Consider the following 22,799-nt stretch of genomic DNA (forward strand, 5'->3'; position numbering starts at 1 on the left):
ATATGAATTTAACAAGTTTTTTTCCCTCAAAATTGTAAAAATTAAAATTGCGTTTAAATCTTAAATGACAAAATTGCAATTATAAATGCATGCAATAATTTCTGAATTTACTGTATAAAATATCATGTCATGATTCTTTTGAGTCTACACTAGTTTGGTTATAAATGATAAAAATAGAAGACTTATTAAAAGAATTTTTCTGTAGTTTTCTGATTTCATTCCTACCCTAACTTGTTAAAAAAAAACTATAAGAGAGTTCGTCTCATATCATTACCACAAACAGTTTATGATATATACCTGCTCTTTGTAATGAAGCATACTTAAATCTTTAATCTTCGCTTTTCAGGTGTCTAAAACTACAAAGTCAAACTATCTTAGTATTTATCAATTAATATGAGGGGAAAAAAGAATGTGGGATGGAAACGCACAAAACTTCAGTGTCAGGAAATTTTAAGAATATTTCAAAATATCTGAAGCTTGTTTGGTTTTGTTTTCAATGGGGAAATCATGGACTTATGTAGTCAAAGGAATGGCAATATCCAATTCATCGTTTCAGAATCTAATGCATCCTGGGTAATATTTCCAAAAACATTGTGATTGGTTTAAAACGTTCTCAACAATGAAAATTCAACCAATGATGTAACGTTATTTTCATTTTGGTATACAAACAATGAAATTACCCATAATCCTTTAGATTCTGAAACAGCCAATTGCATTGATAGAGGGAACTATAAAACATCAGGTAACTTACACAAGCAAAAATTCCTGAAACCATGAACGTTAGTATCAAAGATAAAAATATCAGCCTTCTGTTACATTAGGGTACCAGTATCATTAAGGGTTATTGAATCCCTTCCTTTATCACAACATAATATAAATCATCTCAGAACAAAAAAAAAATATGAAAATATATAAAATATGGAAACTTACACAAAAATATGGAAATTTTGCATCAGTTTTGTTTTTGTTCTACAAAATTGAGTCTACAACCTTTACTAATTGAAACAACTGCTTGACCATACAAAAACATACTGCATGTATATCTGTCATAATAGTTATATGAAAGTTAATTATAAATTCTTATACATATGCACTCTTCACATGCTTTGTAAATGCTACGCATTGTTTGTTGTCCTTATTTCTATTACACTCCCCCCCCCCACTTAAGTACAACATATACATATAATACATGTAAAAGCAAATATATATATATATATATGGACACAACCTTTAAAATCTACAACATATAAATAAAACACAACATATGTTCTTACTGTTTACATATAAATTCACTTTTATAATAAGTTATAATCTTACATATAGCAACCAGATGCTTCGCAGGGCGTAGCTTTATACGACCGCAGAGGTTGAACCCTGAACGGTTGGGGCAAGTATGGACACAACATTCAAGCTGGATTCAGCTCTAAATTTGGATTGTGATTAAATAGTTGACACAGCATAGGTTTCTGACACAGAATGAATGTATTCAAATGAACTTAAAATTTTTGTTTTCTATTAGAGCAATTCACTATGCTGTTGAATATTAATCCTCTCAAAAAAATGTTTGAAAATTTTCTTTTTATTTATGAAATTTCAAATGAGAAAAATTGAACCCAATTTTTTAATCACATCCCCCTTTCCCTTATTCCAAAACTAATTTCAATTAAAATATTCTAATGGAGTTTGCAACAATTACTACTCATTTAAATACATCATAAAATATTAAGATGTAAAAAAAAAACTGCTTGTTATCACTGAATGGTAGATTATTTAAATTTATCAGTTGGTAGTAAAAAGTGAATATACATTGTATATTGTATATAACAAAGATTTAAGTTGATTCTGGACAAAGAAAGATAACTCCAATTAAAAAAAATCTTGCAGATATTTCTTGCTTACTATACTGGACAAAGAAAGATAACTCTTAATTAAATTTTTTTTTAGCTATTTCACAATATTGTGAAATTAGATATTTCTTGCCATTGCACAATACTGTGCAATTGAAAAGACTTGCTATTGCACAATACTTAATATAATAATTTTAGATCCTGATTTGGACCAACTTGAAAACTGGGCCCATAATCAAAAATCTAAGTACATGTTTAGATTCATCATATCAAAGAGGCCCAAGAATTTAATTTTTGTTAAAATCAAACTTAGTTTAATTTTGGACCCTTTGCACTTTAATTTAGACCAATTTTAAAACTGGACCAAAAATTAAGAATCTACATACACAGTTAGATTTGGCATATCAAAGAACCCCAATTATTCAATTTTTGATGAAATCAAACAATGTTTAATTTTGGACCTCGATTTGGGCCAACTTGAAAACTGGGCCAATAATCAAAAATCTAAGTACATTTTTAGATTCAGCATATCAAAGAACCCCAAGGTTTCAATTTTTGTTAAAATCAAACTAAGTTTAATTTTGGACCCTTTGGACCTTAATGTAGACCAATTTGAAAACGAGACCAAAAATTAAGAATCTACTTACACAGTTAGATTCAGCATATTAAAGAACCCCAATTATTCAATTTTGATGAAATCAAACAAAGTTTAATTTTGGACCCTTTGGGCCCCTTTTTCCTTAACTGTTGGGACCAAAACTCCCAAAATTAATACCAACCTTCCTTTCATAGTCAAAAACCTTGTGTTTAAATTTCATAGATTTCTATTTACTTATACTAACGCTATGGTGCAAAAACCAAGAAAAATGCTTATTTGGGTCCCTTTTTGGCCCCTAATTCCTAAACTGTTGGGACCAAAACTCCCAAAATCAATACCAACCTTTCTTTTGTGGTCATAAACTTTGTGTCAAAATTTCATAGATTTCTATTAACTTAAACTAAAGTTATAGTGCGAAAACCAAGAAAATGCTTATTTGGGCCCTTTTTGGCCCCTAATTCCTAAAATGTTGGGACCAAAACTCCCAAAATCAATACCAGCCTTCCTTTTATGGTCATAAACCTTGTGTTAAAATTTCATAGATTTCTATTCACTTTTACTAAAGTTAGAGTGCGAAAACTAAAAGTATTCGGACGACGACGACGACGACGACGACGACGCCAACGTGATAGCAATATACGACGAAAATTTTTTCAAAATTTGCGGTCGTATAAAAACCTGTCTTGAGAGACCAAACCCCTCTTTTCAAAAACCTTATTTTGCAAAAAGAATAAGTCTTGTATATTCATGAAATCAAGATCTCTGGTCGTAGATATAAAAGTTTCTGTTAAGTATTCAGTGACTCTAATCAGACAAAATATCTCACACAAAAAAAGATAATTGTAGGTTACATCAAAATATGTAATATTTTTTGTGTAAAGAGTTGCCATCACTTATATAATTAAGATCCCAGTTAATTTATCAATAAAGACCAAGTTCAAAAGAAATATAAGTTTCTTTATACTACAACTATTTCCTAAACATAGTAAGGGGTCCATAAAGGGATGAAAATAAGTTTGAAATTTGTGTTACAATTTAAATAGCTATGAATTTATTTATTTAAGTTGCAGTATAAAAACAATATTAGGTCAATGTCAGAAAAATATCAACTTTTGTGTACTCGGCGCAAAACTGAAGAAGGGCTCGGTAGAACCTTGCCCTTCCCTAGTTTCTCAGCCTCATACAAAAAAGTTGATATTTTTCTGACATTGATCTAATATTGTATATTTATATGTGATCTAGTACAAAGACAGCAGGTTTATTCAACATGAAACTTGAGCTTCATACACTACCTTAGTTTTGTTACTACAGTTTATCATCTCTTAAAGTTCAGAAATAAAGAATCAATATTTTTGATATGTTAATGATGTAGTATTTGCCATTTTTTTAGAACTGGACATATTAACAGGGTTTGTCACAAGATAGCTTCTACAACACCAAAACATCCATACTTTCACAAACATCTGAATTCTGAAATTAGATGAAAAGAAATAAAAAATTGAGAAAAAGGGTTGCCTTTGCCAAACATTTCACCCATACTTAAGTCTGAAAGTAAAAGAGGGACAGCACTGGATTTTTTTTAACAGGATCAATAAGATGAGGTAAAAATAGAAATCTTCAATAAAAGCCTCACCATACACAATGTTCATCTTGGTTATTTTTCGGCTAATGATGAATATTTTTTTTTTTTTTTTCCTTCTTGTCTAGACTTCTTTATTTAATTATTTTCAATTTTTGATAATACAAGTGAAGATCATAAAAACAATTGATAATTGAAATACATTACTTTTAAGTGGAATATTGATTTAAGAAATCATTAGATGTGAAAGAGGTTGAGTATAGCAGATTAACTTGGTATGAGTGTAAGATTTATATATTAATGAACATTCATGTTTTATTTTGTCAAGAGGTCCAGCTCCATTTCAATTGAAGTAAATAAAAAATTATAAATGATATGCAGATATAAAAATAATAAATAAATCAGTAAGCAAGATTACCATCAAAATTATATACTAATCAAAGCAGCTTTATAAAGAAAAAAATAAATTAAAAAGTTAACAAATATAATTACAACGATAGTTTGTTTTTATCTCAAATCACATCCATCTTCAACTCTTGTACACAAATTAGTGAGAAATATCTTAAATTTGTTTGCCTCTGGTGCGTCATAGTAGAGAACTGGTAACCTACCAAAGATCAGGCAACCAGTATAGAGGTTAATGTTATATAAGTTTGGACGATATGAGATACGAACACTGGCCATTTAATCAACTGTTGTCTGATATGAACACTTTGGCAGATCCAGAGGGGGTTCCAACTGCTTTTTTTGCAGATCAATGCATTAGAATGAGGACAAGTAGTTAGAACCCCCCTTTGTCCTGGGTTGGGATCCTCCCCTTTTTAAAATTGCTGGCTGGATCCGCCCCTGTGAACAGAAATGAATTGAAAGAAAATGTACCTATTTGCCATCCCTTACCTTTGGGGGATTATTTCATTTGAATTGAATCTCTTCTAGTAATCATACCTCTTTCAAAGAGGTCAAAATAAATTTTCATGAACAAAATCTTCCCAGTAGTCTAACAAATAATGCTTGAATAGGTCATAGTGCAAAGTCTCCATCAATGAGTTTTTAACATTCTTTATACAAGATTTTAAGATAAATATTTTTTTTCTTATTTCAAACATACATGTATCTAAAATATAAAAAAAAATATATTTAACTACCAGTATTGTCAGTTTAGAAATGCAGACTGAAAACAGTGAATTTAGGAAATCTACATTTCCTTTTCGCTACTTGATGAAAGAGAAGTTCCTTGTTCATGGACCATTAGATAACGAAAGTAGAAATAAACCAGGAACTAAAAGACAAGTTTACAACAAAGGAAAAAATATGTGATTTTTTTATAAGCAGAAGTAAAAAGTCTAAAAAATTTAAATAATAAACACATATCAAAAAGCTGTGAATTAAAAAAGAAGCAAAAATAAGACAAAAGATTTTTTTTTTTTGGAAAAATTACTTGAAAACAAATGAAAGTGCAGATTTTTTTTATATCATAAATGGGTATGTAATTGTTTTTTCTTTATTATGTTACTTTATCAAAAATAAATTATAAGCTTATAAAATGAAAACAAGTTTGAAAATTTAATTAACATTCAGTAAATTTTATGTTTATCTTTAATATAAGATGTGTGTTATCAAAGTTTTGTATCACACATAATATTTAAGAAAAATATCAACGTACTAGTTTTGTTGAAATATAATTCTTTTCAATAATTGACATATTTAAGTACACTATATTAAATTTGTCCATAAACTCTTACTCTGTTGCTGGTAAATTGTGATAGATAAAACAACGAAAAAAAATGTCTAATGACCCTGAAAGGAACTTCTCCCTACATATATATATAATTAATCTATTTTCCTACACAAAATCTAAGCATCTTAATTTGTGCTTTAGTTTCGAAAATTTCAAAACGAGGCACTACCCTAAAGTGAAGTGACATACACTTTTGATAATTAGTCTGCAATTGTCTATTTATATAGAATGATAAAGGAATGTCTGTTGATAATAAATTGTTTCTATGGTAACCCAGAGTTAGAGTAAAGTGTTCTAATTTGATAGGAAATTATCCCAGCTGATGTAAATAAAGAATGTTTTTTTCTGTTGAATGGATGATACTTGCAGTCTGCACTGTAAGCCACTAGTCAGATTAACTATGATAGGTATGTAATATTGCAATTGAATCTTGGAAAATCAGGGGCGGATCCAGGCATTTTCAAAAAGGGGGTTCCCAACCCAGAGTAAAGGGGGGGGGGGGGGGGGGGGGTTCCAGCTATATGCTCCAATTCAAATGCATTGATCGTCCAAAAAAAAGGGGGACCCCCCCTGGATCCACCAATGAAAATATGACAGTATTGTAGATCAAGAAATTAGTGTGAGAATTTACCCTTCATGCATATTGAAAAATTCATAAAATGTCAAGATTAATTATTGCAATTTTCTGGCACAATTTTTTTCAATCCAAAATCTAATCTCATATTTGTTATATCTCTGTTCCAGTTCAAAAAGGGAACTGAATGAGTTATTGATAGAAGACAGATAATTGCTTTTTTTTAAAAACAAACTAAAAAAACAGATACAAACTGACTTGAAAAAAAATAGCAACATTTTTTGTTTAACGGGAAAAAATCCGTGTAACAATACAATGTTAAAAGAAAATGAAAGACAAAAAAAATATAATTGTGAAAAAATTATGGTTATGAATATGATAATGACTGATACGATGTTTGAGTAATATATACATGTAGACAAATACTTATTAACAAAAAGTATACATCTTTACAACAGTGCAATAATATACATATATAATGTGTGACCTCTCTATATCAAAATATCTCCTATTCTATATTAAGCACCAACATTTGCATGAAAGCTTGAAAAATGAGACGTTTGTATTTTTCAATATAATCATGAAAATTGTCAAAAACAATTTGTTCAGTTGACAAAAAGAATTAAATATTTTACCATCTATATAACTTTGTTCTCTTGTTCCTCTTATTAAAAAAACCTGACCAAGGAAAAGAATAAATTAACCCTTTAAAATTTCTTAAATTTCCTCATATAGCCTTGAAAAAACAAACATGATAATGCCATATCTGAGACCATTCAATATCCTTCATTTTAAACTATTGGTCAAGTCATTGTCATCAAATGGCAAGTTTTTACACTAGGCACCATAATTTTTGTGTCAACTTGTTTAGCACTTGAAAAAAATATACAGATTCATTTTTATAATTACATACAGTTATAAAATTATACCAACAACCTTTTATAAATCATTATGGTCACATATAAAAGACCATACAATAAAAATAAAATAAAATACATGATTCAATATTTTATACCATAATATTTCCTTCTTCTTTCGTTTATTTCAATTTTGTAACATGTATCATCAATATTTTCTATTTCGGTATCTATTTATCTAGATTTACTATAGAGTCACTTAAGCACACATTAAATGGACATTATAAAACTTTTGGTAAGAATTTTCCTGAAAAAGGATAAACAGGAAGCTACCATATTTTCTTAGATTCGAAAAGAAAAAAAAACTTTTGTTTTTAAAAGGAATGTTTTCTTATTAATTTAAAGTCTGATCTTTTATTTGTGACCAAAACTACAACCAATGCTGTCTTGTAAGTACATCAGAAAATAACAACCTATTTAAAAATAATGTCAAGAATCCAGCAGAAAAGTTCTGCAAATGCCTTCAATGAACAAATTACAGATTAAGAATTATTCTGTCCATGGAAAGAAAAAAAAACATGACTAACAAAAAGATAGTTTTAATGCAATAATTATATATATGTAATATTTTAAAAAGTTAAATTTTTAGGAAGAAATTTTTGGTTTGTTTACTTTACAAAAACAAGAGTTTTACCAATAGTTGAACAAAAATAATTGTTAAACATGTTTTTGCAATGTGTATTTTTCTTTCCATAGTCAGTAAATTCTTGAACACAACTTAAATTCACAAAATATAGTTCTATAACATTAATCAGCACTTGAATACATCATTTACAATTAAAATGGTGGTCTTAAATATTGACATTATCCAATGAAATATGACCTTACATTCTAGGCTAGCCAATTCAAAATGTTCTTACTTTTAAAAAAGGCTTTTTATTTATCCATATAATGATGGTGAAATTGGTCCCAATCTAAAAAGCCACAATTAACAACAAAAATGACCAAAATATACAGATACATGATTTTTGTTTAAATGAATATATATAATGACTAATTTATCTGAAATTTCTTTCCATTCAAGTTTAGCATTATTTACTGTTTCCTCTGACAAGTAATTATAATAGTATACCGTTTTACAAACTCTGAAACAAAAATTATTGTCCTAGATGACAGTAAATTTTCAGCACTTTTGAATAATTGTTAAGCACATGGATTTGAATTTTTCAAATACAACATAAAATGAGAATGTTGCAAGAGAAAAAAATAATTTCTATATTCTATCTGATTTCTTAAATTGTGTCAACTGGCGTTTTTATTTTCATAATTTTCTGTATAAAACGTAATTACCACTTTCTTCATTTATATTTCATTTGGTGGCAGTAGTCAAAATAAGTGAGAATACAAAATACTATTTTTTTCAGTCCTATGCTTTGATTTTATCCTTCTATAAAAACAACTATCACAGTTTAATATATATATTTTATTGCTCCATTGTATAATGAAAACTTATGCATTTGTTATTTTATTATGTAAATTGAAAGTTTAGATTCTTGGAATCAAAAGCTGTATAAATTATACAATATATAAAATATTTGCATACATAATTACTTTATTAGTAATTTTAAATATAAAATTTCCTTATTCTAATGTCTAGGCAATAACAGTAGCAACAAAGTACTTCAAATGAAATGAACCTATCAAAAGGTGTTTTACATCTGTAAATAATGCTTGATGGCCAGCCAATCGTAAATAATGTAACATCACAGTTAAGACTGACTTCCAATGAATTATGACCTCTATTTACAAAATGTTGGTTAAGATCTGTGTTATACAATTAATTATCATTAAACCAGATTGATTTTCACATAGAAATCAATTCTGGAAAAGTCATTCTTATTATTTGTTTTTTTAATCAAATATATAATCTATGTTATGTTTAAAATGCAAAATAATTGTTCTTTCACTAATGTATAATTATCATTATTTCTTCCTTTGTTTCTTTTGTTCTTTTTCTTTTATCTTTCTTTCTTTTTCTAGTTGTTTCTTCTCTCTATCTAATGCCATTTTAAGTTCTTTGATTTTCTTCTTAAACAATTCTCTGTCCTTACTCACTGTGATACCCATCGTCTAAAAAATGAGAAGTGATAAACATTAAAATGAGAAGTGATAAACATTAAAATGAGAAGTGATAAACATAAAAATGAGAGGGATAAACTAAGCTAGAGGCTCTCAAGAGCCTGTATCGCTCACCTTGGTCTATGTGCGTGTATATTAAACAAAAGACACAGATGGATTAATGATAAAATTGTGTTTTGGTGATGGTGATGTGTTTGTTGATCTTACTTTACTGAACATCCTTGCTACTTACAATTATCATCATCTTTAATAAACTTGGCCCATTAGTTACAGAGTAAAATATTTTGTTAAAAATTTACAAAAATTTACAAAATTTATGAAAATTGTTAAAAATTGACTGTAAAGGGCTGTAACTCCTTAACACCTTTCGAGCCAGGTGAGCTAAAAATGAGAAGTGATAAACTTAAAAATAAGGAGATCAATACCCAGTAACTTTTCTGTATTGACAGAAGCACATCTTATGGCTGTATGTATGTAGCTTATCGTGTTTTTATGTGATATCCATACTTGGATTCAAAATTTTCCAGTTTAGAGAGTTTCGGATGAAAGTTTATTCATTAAGGCACCCAAAAGTGTAATTTTATCTTTTTTATTCAGAGTACATGCCTGCAATAATTATGACTACTTAACACAAATCTTATTGAAAATTTACCACATAGATTCTTTCTCATACAAAGAGGACAATTTGATTGTTAATTCAATTACACAGGTAAGAGGAATGATTGATCACTCCCAACTTTATGATGTCTCTTGTACGTGTCAGTCCCTGGTCAAGAGTCTGTAGTTCAATTGTTGTTGTAGGTTCATATTTGACATAATAAGTCAACCCCCTACCCCACGCATAGCAACCAAAAATATCCCCCTTTGCTGAATTTATGTAGAAAAGAAGGTAAGGGTAAATAAATATTGTTAACAATTTTCCAAAGAATCACTCTACATATCTGAAGATTCACAAAGCCTTTCAAGAAGAGAAAGCCAACTATCATCAGAAAGACTCTCTTCTATCAATTACTGTAAACCAACTTATTTTCATGGATACTTTATTTTGCGTTTAGTCCTTTCTAATCCACTTCTCAGCAATTTAGCTTCAAGATTATCTAATTTACTTGATGTAGTTCGATAAGAAAAGATCCAAGTTATACATATTCGTGACTTTAAATTCGCGTTATTTTTCTCCTCACGAAAGTCACGAAATTAAATCTCTCACGAAAATTAGTTGGTTTACAGTATGTATATCAAAAGACCTTCATGTCAAATCTTTGTCAAAAGGTCTACTTAAAATATTACCTTTAACTTGGTCCCATCTAATAATACAAGTTGAGGTCCAGTTATATTTTTCTCAGAAAAGAGAGGAATATATTTCTCCTGTTCCAGGGCCACTAGCCAGTGTCTGACATGTTCCATCCTCCACTCAGAGATTGGACAAGATTCTATTTGATTGTTATTCCGCCGACTTGGGGTTGTAGATTTATCCTGAAAATTAAGTTAAGATAAAGTACTCAGTAATCAACTTACTTTCACATATATTTTTCTCAGTTTTAACCATAGCTGAGGGAGGGGTCCTAATCCCAAAATTCCGAGCTTAACACCCGATTCCAGAGTCCCAATAAAGGTCCAACCTCCACTCATAGCTAGCTGACCACCTGCTATTTATGTTTATTTAGTTTTCTATCTTTGTATAAAAATATTGCTCAAAATTTTAATTGGGTTTGCATTATTTCTACATCTATCTAATTTGAATATGTAAATTTGTACTGAGATAATATAAATGTAAATGTGGCCATGGGACATAGATAATGCCCCTGCTTGCATATAACATTATAAAGAGACATAACTCAAGTTGCTAAAAGTGATGCCACCCTAATTTAAACTTGATCTGAGTTTTGTGTTAATCAGTCATTTGGTTCAGGGAACAACAGGGAAATAACTCTGAAATAGTGCATTTTTTCTAAAGGAATCTTAATGGAATTTTGCTATTTTGTATTTTAGCCGGAAAAAATGCACGGTCAGGTGATTTTTTTTTATATTCTCAAAGCATTCTTTAAAAGCTATCTTCTCGTATTTTAATTTACAATTCTATTATTAGTTTAGCTTCTAATCACATAATGATGTTTTTTTCCTGTATAATCCATACAAAATGTGTCATTTTGTCACAACCTGCAGCTTGAGAAAATGCCCAGTGACCTATCATTTTATTATATTTTTTAACATATATTAATATATACTACGTTTTGGCAAAGTATGAACAAATTCTTTCATTTTTATTTAGACTTCCATACCACCTTCATTAATACAACAAATGAAGCTGGAAATACTAAGTGACATATCATTTATACATTACATTGAGATTTGGGAAGATTTTCCCCCTCTAAGTATTCATCCTTGACCTTCAGGGGTTAATAACGTATCTTTATACATTACATTGAGATTTGGGAAGATTTTCCCCCTCTAAGTATGCATCCTTGACCTTCAGGGGTTAATAACGTATCTTTATACATTACATTGAGATTTGGGAAGATTTTCCCCCTCTAAGTATTCATCCTTGACCTTCAGGGGTTAATAACGTATCTTTATACATTACATTGAGATTTGGGAACATTTTTCCCCTCTAAGGATTCACCCTTGACCTTCAGGGGTTAATAACATATCTTTATACATTACATTGAGATTTGGGAAGATTTTTCCCTCTAAGTATTCATCCTTGACCTTCAGGGGTTAATAATATATTTAAAGATTTTATCTACCTCTGCAGCAGGAGTTCCTGAGATATTCAAAGAAAATATCGTCTTTTTTCCATCCTCATCGTCAATTTCCTGTACCATGTACGCTGACGATATATCTTCATTATCATCTAAACCTGATGAGAAAAAATTATAAAAAGTGAATTCAAAACTTCTCAATCAATTCTTATCTCAGGCCAATGGGTTTTGCCATTCAATACTCAGGTAATGTATTGAAACATTGTAAACTACAAAATAGGGCTCTTCACAGTAAGTTTGGCCATATTGGATAAGGGCAGATTTTTTAGAAAGAGGTGGGCATAGTATGAAAGTATGGGAAAGTTTTAATGATGTTTTCCCGTATTTTTCATACTATTTTTACCTTCATTATGAAAATCTGCCCTCTATCCAATATGGCCGAACTAACCGTGAAGAGCCCTAATAACATTCCTTAGGATCTAGCTATGTTAAATCAAACTTGAATACAGTTATATCAAAAACAAAATTCTATTAAGTTGCATACAACATACATAATTATATATTTTACAACACAACACATGCTGATCATTAGTACTAAATATTTGACATAACAATATAAATCTTCAAAATGCTTACAATTTTCAATAGAGAAATATGTCTTTCTAAAATCTATTTAAAGAAGTTCTGACATTCATTTATATCAAATCTAATTAAAATTTCACAGAACTATAAGATTTTTACCAGTTCACAACTATTTGTATAATTAAAGCTTCACACAAAAGTTGCCAGAAAAAAAGTTTGAATAGGAAGAAATGGTATTAAAATGTTAAGTTGTTTAAGAAATGTACAGGTAGGGTGAAAATGCATTTATTCTTCTACATACAATCAACTAGTTAAAATGCAAGAGATTTTTTTTAATATCTTCAAACCATATTTTCCTTGCTGATCTTTGAATATAAATGCCAACATTATATCTATAGTGTTAAGATACATGTATACATTCAGCTGAAAATATGCTATACAGTAAAACCTCTTCATAAAGGTAAGTATGAGAACCAGAAAAATCCAAGCTTATGAAACAGAACTCTTTCAAATGATGTTCAAAATGGATATTTATTACTAAAAGGAGACAAAGAAGGTTATGACCTAACAAGAGGTGCCTTGATGGCTTGTTTGTTTGTATTCTGGAATAGACCTAAATATGTTTACAGATGGATTACCGTTAAAATTGATCTTTCTCTCTTTACAATTGCTGTTACCCATATTGAAGGATTCATAAATGCTTTTCCCAAACAAAATTAGACTTATTACCAGGCTTGTACTAACATGAGCAACATGACTGGTGCCACATGTGTACCAGGATCTGCTTAACCTTTCAGAGTACCTGAGACCACCGTCTGTTTTTGGTGGGGTTTGTGTTGCTAAGTCTTTAGTTATGTATGTTGTGTTTAATTTGTTTACTATTGTCTGTCTATTTGTCTTTTTCTTTTTCAGCCATGGCGTTGTCAGTTTATTTTCGACTTATGAGTTTGAAGAGGGTGGAAAAGGGTTATTTTTGTGCAACATGTTTTGCCACTATTATTTCACGTAATAAGAAGGTTTGTTATTCTCTGTGTTTCCTGAAATCGGTAAAAAGATTAACTTGCAAGACATTTTTAATTGTTTGTTCATCGTGAAATGGCAATGTTATTTGCATTCGTCCGTGCAGATACACTCCCCCCCTTTTACGCCCCTCTTTGGATGTCCCTCTGGTATCTTTCACCTCTCATTTACTGATATTGAGTAACTCATAAACGTTTCTTACCATCCAATGAGTCAGATGAGTATGTAGCCTCTAATGGACGTTTGGAAATAAGTTTAATTCCTGAACCACCTCCATCTCCATTTAGGTTTTTATTTGATAACAATACAATTCCACCTCCGCTGTTGTCTGATGAGCTGCTTTTGCCAAATTTAAGAAACTTTGGCAATCCAATTCCTATTTAAAAACATGCAATTGGATATGTATGTGTGTTAGTTTCACAATTGTTAGGTTCAATTGTTAGAACAAAAATAATGCACCATGCTTTTTTACTCTACTGTCTATTGTTATGACATCTAATTTCAAGGAGATAAGACTAGTTTATTGTAGGTTTCATTTTAAGGGCAAAACATAAATATTAACACTCCCCCTCAGCCCCTCAAAAAATATACTTTCTTAGAAAAGTTAAGGATAATTTCAGTGAACATACAACAATATATGACCCAAAACCCTTGTTCCTACCAGCCCTTTCACATCATATCTTTATTAATAGATTGGTTCTAAACAGGGGTCGAATTTAAGCTTTTTTGTGTACTGTCCAACCGGACCAGTTGACTGAAAATCAACTGGTCCGGCTCCAAATCTACTGGTCCTGCAAAAATGACATGCATGTGAAAACTTTATCAACTCAATACTTAGTATCCCCTGTAATTGATGTTGCAGGTAAATTGTTTTGTTAACAAACCAAGATTGCGAAGCAATCAGAGATTTTTATCGGCTAATTTCTACTGGTCCGCAGAACCACCAGCTGACAAAATCTACTGGTCCGACCCAATTCTACTGGTCTCTGACCACCGGACTAGCGCTAATTTCGACCCCTGGTTCTAAATCAAACCAATATCACAGATTCTAATGCAACATGGTTTGAAAAGTTCATTTAGATGGGCCAATACGATGCCAGTCAACTTATTTTGTGAGCATCAAATCACCAATTGATGCAGCAAGAGCTTAAAATACAATACAGTTATCTCCTAATTCTTCATATTACAGGACACCTTTTTTTTTGGCATCAGAAAAGTCCTATTAATTACACAAGTAAGGTACAGTGTCTTAAATTTAATATGAATATCATTGGTCTGAGATGGATGGCAGATAAGCTAGTTCTTATTAATAAGTAGAATGTCAATGGATAAGTTTATGCATATCTGCAACTTAATTTATCCTTCAACTTGACTTTGGTTAAGATAATATGAGTAGACTTAATATCTGTAAAGAAAATATTTCACAATCTGTTTATATATTAAAAATGCATATATATAAACAATTCAGAAAAATACACTTAATATGCTTAAATAAACTGTTCCCCCTATTTTCAGATACTTTTTCATGAATCAGTCTATATTTCATAGTAAATCTTACAATTTTCTGATTTTCAATAATAAAATAATACCAAGTGTATGTTTCTGCAACTGGACCTAATTATTACAAGTTTAAAACATATAAGTACTATTAGCAGTCAGAGCTCTGACATAAACAAGTCAGAATAAAATGACTTCCATAGGTCAGATATAATTTGATGTAAGTGTTGTCTCCCTTCTTGCACTCAACAGAATATGACTTGTACAGGTCAGTTTATATGTCAGACTTTAATTTATCATAAAATGACTTCCACAGGTCAGCTTTTGCACAAAATATTGTGACTTAATATCGTCATATTCTAATAAGATTTATGTCCCTTTTTGATGCATTTTGACTTAGAGAGGTCATTTTTTGTTCTGACTTGAAGCAGTCATTACTACCACTTTGTATCAATCTCCATAAAAATAAAGTGATTACTTGTTTCCAATCAAAGAGTTTAAAAAGTGGGGCTCATCAAACGTTCTTCTTTCCAGAATCTTAACATAAAATATTTATATATCTCATTAAATTTAATCATTTCAAAATACAAACAAAAACCAGGGGAGAAAAAATGGATCATACAATTTTCTGTCAATATCAAAAGATTTACAAAATACAATATTGGATACATTTACTAGTACCATGACAATACCTTGAATCTTCCAAGGAAAAAATAAAGGATCTATTCTCATCCACTTTTAGCTAAATTTATCAAGAGCAAAACATTTATTATTTTAATATTTCATTGAGGTAAATACTGCTGTGCTAACTGACTCAAACAAGTCACACTATGTTCTGACTTAAAAAAGTCAGTCAAAACTAAACTTATTTCAACCAAGTCTAGTTCTGACTTATTGATTTAAAAATGTATTGGAAAGCCAGATATAGCACAGAGGAAATAAGGTCCCCTCACGTCACAATGAGGACTATAAAAAAAATATTTGGTATATTCAATATTTAAATGCATTTTCTTTTAAACAAGTCAAATCATGTTTTGACTTTTAACAGTCAGTCCAAAACTAATTGTATTGCAATTTTTAGAGTGGGGCACTGACATATTATATTAAATGAAAGTATGGGAACTTCAGAACATAGGAAATGTATCTAAGATCCCCTAAAATAAATAACCATTTGACTAAATTGTTTCTAAACATTTATCAAATAATAAATTCACAGATGGCAGATTCAGAAGCAGGGCTTAAAGGAACTCATTAATATTGTACACCTAGCTTTGATTTGAAAATTTGTTCTGCAATCTGACTTGAACAGGTCAAATCATGTTCAGACAAATTGACTTTAACAGGTCAAATGGGCATGTTCAGACAAATTGACTTAAACAGGTCAAATCATGTTCTTACTTAAAAAAATCAGTCAAAAGCTAAGTTTATGGAAATTTTGATTTTTTTAAGTCAGGCATTGCCATACATGTATGATATTAATGTTATGTATGGAAGAGTCCGATAAAAGACACATAAACTACATGCAAGATCCTCTAAGATAAATGACCATTTGATTTAATTGTTTCTTAAAAAACTTATTAATAAATAAACTCAACAGTGGCAGATTCAGAAGGGGGCTAAGACTAAGAGGAAGATCACTTAGCTTTGATTGGAAATTTTGTTCTTCAAACTGACTTGAACAGGTCAAATCATGTTCTGACTTAAAAGAGTCCGTCAAAAACAAAATGGTTTGCAAAGTTCTGTAATAGTCGGGCATTATCATGATTGTGTGGTAATTAGTTAGAATGTATGGATACAAGTAGGAAAAAAAATCACAAATATTAAGTCACAATTGTAAGAACTATATAAAAGATAATTTGGTATATTTTTGATATCTTAATATTTCATTGAGGTAAATCCTGTTAGTGCAAACTGACTTGAACAAGTCACATTATGTTCTGACTTCAAGGAGTCAGTAAAATACTATACTTTAATTAAGTATTGCAACTTTAAGTCTGGGATTGTCATATGTAATTAAGAATGTATAAGAAACTCAGATAAAAGACACCCAATAATAAAGTCACAAAAATGTGGCATATAAAAAAGTGTATGGTATACTAGTATTTAAAATTCAAATATATTTTGTTAACAAATTTCTTCAAATTATCTTAAAAATTTATTATATTTCTGTATTTTCATGACTATTTTCTGTTAAATTAACATTTGGAACTGAATTGTTTCTTAAAAAAAATTCAATCTTATTAAAATAAGTTCTCATCACTTGCTCCTTGATTTTTTATATGTCGCCGTGTGCGACATATAAAAGATCAAGGAGCAAGTGATGAGAACTTATTTTAATAAGATTGAAAAAAATTATGAATTAATTAACTCTACAGTAGCAGATTCAGATATGGAGGGGGCTTAAAGAAAGAAGACCTAGTTTTGATTGGACATTTTTTCCCTGTCAACTGACTTTAACAGGTCAAATCGTGTTCTGACTTCAAAGAGTCAGTCCCAACTAAACTTATTTCAACTTTATAGTCTAGTTTTTTCATATTGATTTAAAAATGTACGGAAAAGCCAGATAAAAGACAGAGTAAATAAGGTCCCCATACGGCTCAATAATGAGGACTATTTTAAAACAAGTTTATTTTGCATATTCAATATTTAAATGTATAATTTTGTTTTAAACAGGTCAAATCATGTTCTGACTTCAAAGAGTCAGTCAAAACTAAACTAATTTCAACTTTTAAGGCCAGGACTTTCATATTGATTTAAAAAAGTATGGAACATTTTTAGTTGATATATATATATATTCAATATTCAAATGCATTTTGATTTCTAAAGATTTTCATCAAATTATCTAAAAAAAAAAAAAATTGTATTATTTCTGTATTTTCATGACTTTTTTTCTGTTAAATTAACATTTAGAACTTTGGGTTTTAAAAAAAATATTATTTCAAAAACCATTTGACTGAATTGTTTCTTAAAAAATTAAACCTCTACAGTAGCAGATTCAGATATGGAGGGGGCTTAAAGGAAGAAGACCTAGTTTTGATTGGACATTTTTTCCCTGTCAACTGACTTTAACAGGTCAAATCGTGTTCTGACTTCAAAGAGTCAGTCCCAACTAAACTTATTTCAACTTTATAGTCTAGTTTTTTCATATTGATTTAAAAATGTACGGAAAAGCCAGATAAAAGACAGAGGAAATAAGGTCCCCATACGGCTCAATAATGAGGACTATTATAAATTTTATTTTGCATATTCAATATTTAAATGTATAATTTTGTTTTAAACTGGTCAAATTATGTTCTGACTTCAAAGAGTCAGTCAAAAACTTCACTTTAGCTTATTAGTACAACTTTTTAGTCTGGCATTGTCATATGCATTTAAGAATGTATTGGAAAATCGGATAAAAGACACCCAATAATAAAGTCACAATAACAAGGACTATAAAAAAATGTCTTTGGTATATTTTATATTCAAATATATTTTGTTTACAAATTTCATCAAATCATCTTGAAATTTTATTATATTTCTGTATTTTTATGACCTTTCTTTTCTGGTAAGTTAACACATGGAACTTTTGGTTGTAAAATATATTATTTTAAACCATTTGACTGAATTGTTTCTAATAAACCTATCAATTAATTAACCCAACAGTAGCAGATTCAGATAAGGGGGAAGGGGGGGGGGGGGGGGGGGGGGGGGGGGGGGGCTTAGAAGAAGAAGACATAGTTTTCGTTGGATTTAATTTATCTCTGTAAACTGACTTTAACAGGTCAAATTCATGTTCTAACTTCAAAGAGTCAGTCAAAACTAAACTTATTTCAACTTTTAAGTCTAGGATTTTCATATTGGTTTTAAAATGTATGGGAAACCAGATAAAAGACTGATGAAATAAGGTCCCCTAAAGTCACAATAATGAGGACTATAACAAATGTATTTGTTATATTTTATATTTAAATGTATTTTGTTAACAAATTACATCAAATTAATATCTTAAAAAAATTTATTCTATTTCTGCATTTTCATGAATTTTTTACATACATGTATATAGAACTTATAGTTGTAAAAAAAATATTCTAAAAACCATTTGACTGAATTGTTTCTTAAAAAAAATTATCAATTAATTTAAATCAACAGTAGCAGATTCAGATAATGAAAAAGGGGGATGCTAAGATGAAGAAACCTAGTTTGATTGGATTTTTCCCCCTGTAAACTGACTTTATCAGGTCAAATCATGTTCTGACTTCAAAGAGTCTGTCAAAACTAAACTAATTTCAACTTTTAAGGCCAGGATTTTCATATTGATTTAAAAATGATGGAACATTTTTATTTGATATATTCAATATTCAAATGCATTTTGATTTCTAAAGATTTAATTTCATCAAATTATTTAAAAAAAAAAAATTGTATTATTTCTGTATTTTCATGACTTTTTTTCTGTTAAATTAAGATTTGGAACTTTTGGTTTTTAAAAAAACATTATTTTAAAAACCATTTGACTGAATTGATTCTTAAAAAAAAATATGAATTAATTAACTCAACAGTAGCAGATTCAGATATGGAGGGGGCTTAAAGGAAGAAGACCTACTTTTGAATGGACATTTTTTTCCTGTCAACTGACTTTAACAGGTCAAATTATGTTCCGACTTCAAAGAGTCAGTCAAAAACTTCACTTTAGCTAATTAGTACAACGTTTTAGTCTGGCATTGTCATATGCATTTAAGAATGTATTGGAAAATCAGAATATATTTATTTTAAACGATTTGACTGAATTGTTTCTAATAAACCTATCAATTAATTAACCCAACAGTAGCAGATTCAGATAAGGGAAAAGGGGGGGGGGGGGCTTAGAAGAAGAAGACATAGTTTTCATTGGATTTAATTTATCTCTGTACACTGACTTTAACAGGTCAAATTCATGTTCTGACTTCAAAGAGTCAGTCAAAACTAAACTTATTTCAACTTTTAAGTCTAGGATTTTCATATTGGTTTTAAAATGAATGGGAAACCAGATAAAAGACTGATGAAAAGTCACAATAATGAGGACTATAAAAAAATGTATTTGGTATATTTTATATTCAAATGTATTTTGTTAACAAATTTCATCAAATTTATATCTTAAAAATTTATTTTATTTTTTGTATTTTTATGACTTTTTTTCTGTTATGTTAACATACATAAAACTTTTGATTGTAAAAACATTATTCCAAAAACCATTTGACTGAATTGTTTCTTAAAAAAATATCAATTAATTAACTCAACAGTAGCAGATTCAGATAAGGAGAAAAAAGGGGGGGCTAAGATGAAGAAACCTACATTGTAGTTTGATCGGATTTTTTCTTCTTCTGTAAACTGACTTAAACAGGTCAAATTATGTTCTGTTTTAAAAAAATGTTGAGGAGAAAATACTTAGAAAATCAGACTAAGTTTAGTGACTTTGTTGTCCTTCAAGAAGCGGTTCATATATAATACATAATATTTTCACTGTTTTTTAAATACATGTAAAAGTTGAAAGATAACTATCTATTTGGTGTTTTAAAATAGATTTTTTAGCAACATTTATAACTTTGTAATTTATGTTCAATTGTACACTTGTTATTTTTAATATATATTTTTTGGGAACAAAATCTTGTCAGGATTTCTTATGGTACTATCATGACAAGAGCATTCATATTCTAAAATACTCTTAACATTAAAAACAAGTCAGTATCTTCAGATCATTCTGAGTCTTATTGAATTAAAGTCAGAATAGTTATCAAAAGTACCAGGATTGTCATTTAGTATGCCAGACGCGCGTTTCATTCAGACTTTTATAAGTCAGAACATACTGACTTCCAATGTTCTTCTCACTTCTGTAGAAACAAAGACTATCTATATTTTGAATAAAAGGTTAATGCTTTATGTGGCTATGCATCTGGGGTAAGAATTATAGATGCGTAACTTCATAGGAAAACATATATGCCATGTAATTAATAAGAAGTGATTCATCAGGGTTCTCACTAAGGCGAGTCCATGAGTCCTGGACTCATCAAAATTTGTCTGGACTCACCATTTTCAAAACTGGTGAGTCCACAGATGCATCAAGATTGAAATATTTTGTATAAACTGAACACAGTTAAACACAAATATCATCATTTTATAGCAAAAGTTTAAAAGTGATCTGAATTTAATGTCATTTCATTGCTCTGTTAGGCCATGGAGACAAAAATATTACATTATAATGCAATAAAATATTTTCTTCTTGCTATTGGACTCATCATGGCCAAAAATGACGAGTCCCTGGACTCGCCTTCAAAAATCCTTAGCGAGAACCCTGATTCATGTGAGAGGAACATAATACTGAATAGACAATTCTGTTGTTTGCTGAAACACTGATCAATATAATATGTAAAGGTGGTCTCTCAGCAAATAAAAATAATTGTAACAGGATGCTGTTAGGAGGTCTCTCAAACAAAGCTCCAATAATTTGTCATTCCCATGGTCGCCTGACATTGAGCAAGTTCAAGTAAAAATTGGTTTGGTCTAGTAAAGTGATATGCATACATGTAGGTAACTTCTAGGGATTGACCCTGTATGTCATTCAAATCTTCTTGAAATGACGAAAACAGGAATATTATATGGTTAAGGGGTGGTGATCCAGACCATTTCAGAAAGGTGGATGGGGATGACCCCCATGGACTTTCCCTTTATTTCATTTGATTCGTTGTATTGTCCCATATAATAATATATAGGCTTAAGGGGTGGGGATCTCAACCGCTTACAAATTTACAAACATAAGGGAGTGGGGTGACCCCAAGGGACTTTATCTTTATTTCATTTGATTTGTCTTGTTGTCACTTACACTTATATATATGGTACAGGGGTGGGGGTCTTGACCATTTACATGTTTTCACACAGGAGGGGTGGTGTGACCCCCTTCCCCCCCAAGGGACTTCCCCTATATTTCATTGGGTTTGTTTTATTTTCCCATACAAGAATATATATGGTTTAGGGGTGGGGATCTCGACCGTTTACAAAATATGAGAACATTTGCAAATGGCAAGGGGGGGTTAAACCCAGAGACTAGCCCGGTATATTTCATTCAAATCAATTTGACATTATAAAAAGGAATATATATATGGTTTAAAGGGGATCTTATCATTTTCAAGATATAAGATTTTTCTCAAATGACAAGGGGTGGGGCGACCCATAGAGACTTGCCTGGTATATTTCATGATACTTTACAGAGAGAACAAATTGAGTTTAGGGGGCAGTGATCTCGACTGTTCACAAGTTAAATGACAGGGGTAGGGGTTATCCCTTTGAGACTCACCCTACATTTCATTTGATTTATTTTTAATATCATATTCCATAATCATAACTGAAAACCCGTTTTGTGAATCTCTTAATGTTCTCAAGTTAAAATCATTTTTTTTAAAATATAAAACTAAAAAAATATTTGGTTCTTTAGTTAAACCCTCCCTTCCTTTTTCCTTTATTTAAATTATTCCGATTTTCATTTCATTTTCAATATTCAAAAGATCGTTTTTCTCATTGGGAGAAACGAAAAAACAAATATATTTATAAGCCGCAAACTCGGAAAGGTTTAAAAGTCAATTCATGATTGAGTTTAAAAATAGAAAAATCACGTGACGATGTTCATCTCGAAGCAATAATTCCACTTTTAAAATTGCACTGA

The 22,799-nt window shown here is 30.0% G+C and overlaps 1 protein-coding gene across 3 annotated transcripts in view; it reads right to left on the reverse strand.

The window, feature by feature from the left end:
• Nucleotides 1-9,165: 9,165 nt before the first annotated feature.
• LOC134699739 (neurabin-1-like) overlaps nucleotides 9,166-22,799 on the reverse strand; it is a 56,691-nt gene continuing 43,057 nt past the window's right edge. For 2 of the 3 annotated variants that reach the window (XM_063561168.1, XM_063561167.1), the window contains 4 exons: nucleotides 13,836-14,009; nucleotides 12,077-12,189; nucleotides 10,620-10,805; nucleotides 9,166-9,323 (listed from right to left, as the gene is read on the reverse strand). In XM_063561168.1, the coding sequence (XP_063417238.1) occupies nucleotides 9,177-9,323; nucleotides 10,620-10,805; nucleotides 12,077-12,189; nucleotides 13,836-14,009 (620 nt within the window). In that variant the 3' untranslated portion in view covers nucleotides 9,166-9,176. The remainder of the gene's footprint in view (nucleotides 9,324-10,619; nucleotides 10,806-12,076; nucleotides 12,190-13,835; nucleotides 14,010-22,799) is intronic. The other variant, XM_063561169.1, reaches the window with a different exon arrangement.

This window comes from Mytilus trossulus, unplaced genomic scaffold, assembly GCF_036588685.1.
Source record: "Mytilus trossulus isolate FHL-02 unplaced genomic scaffold, PNRI_Mtr1.1.1.hap1 h1tg000085l___fragment_1__unscaffolded, whole genome shotgun sequence".
NCBI lineage: Eukaryota > Metazoa > Mollusca > Bivalvia > Mytilida > Mytilidae > Mytilus > Mytilus trossulus.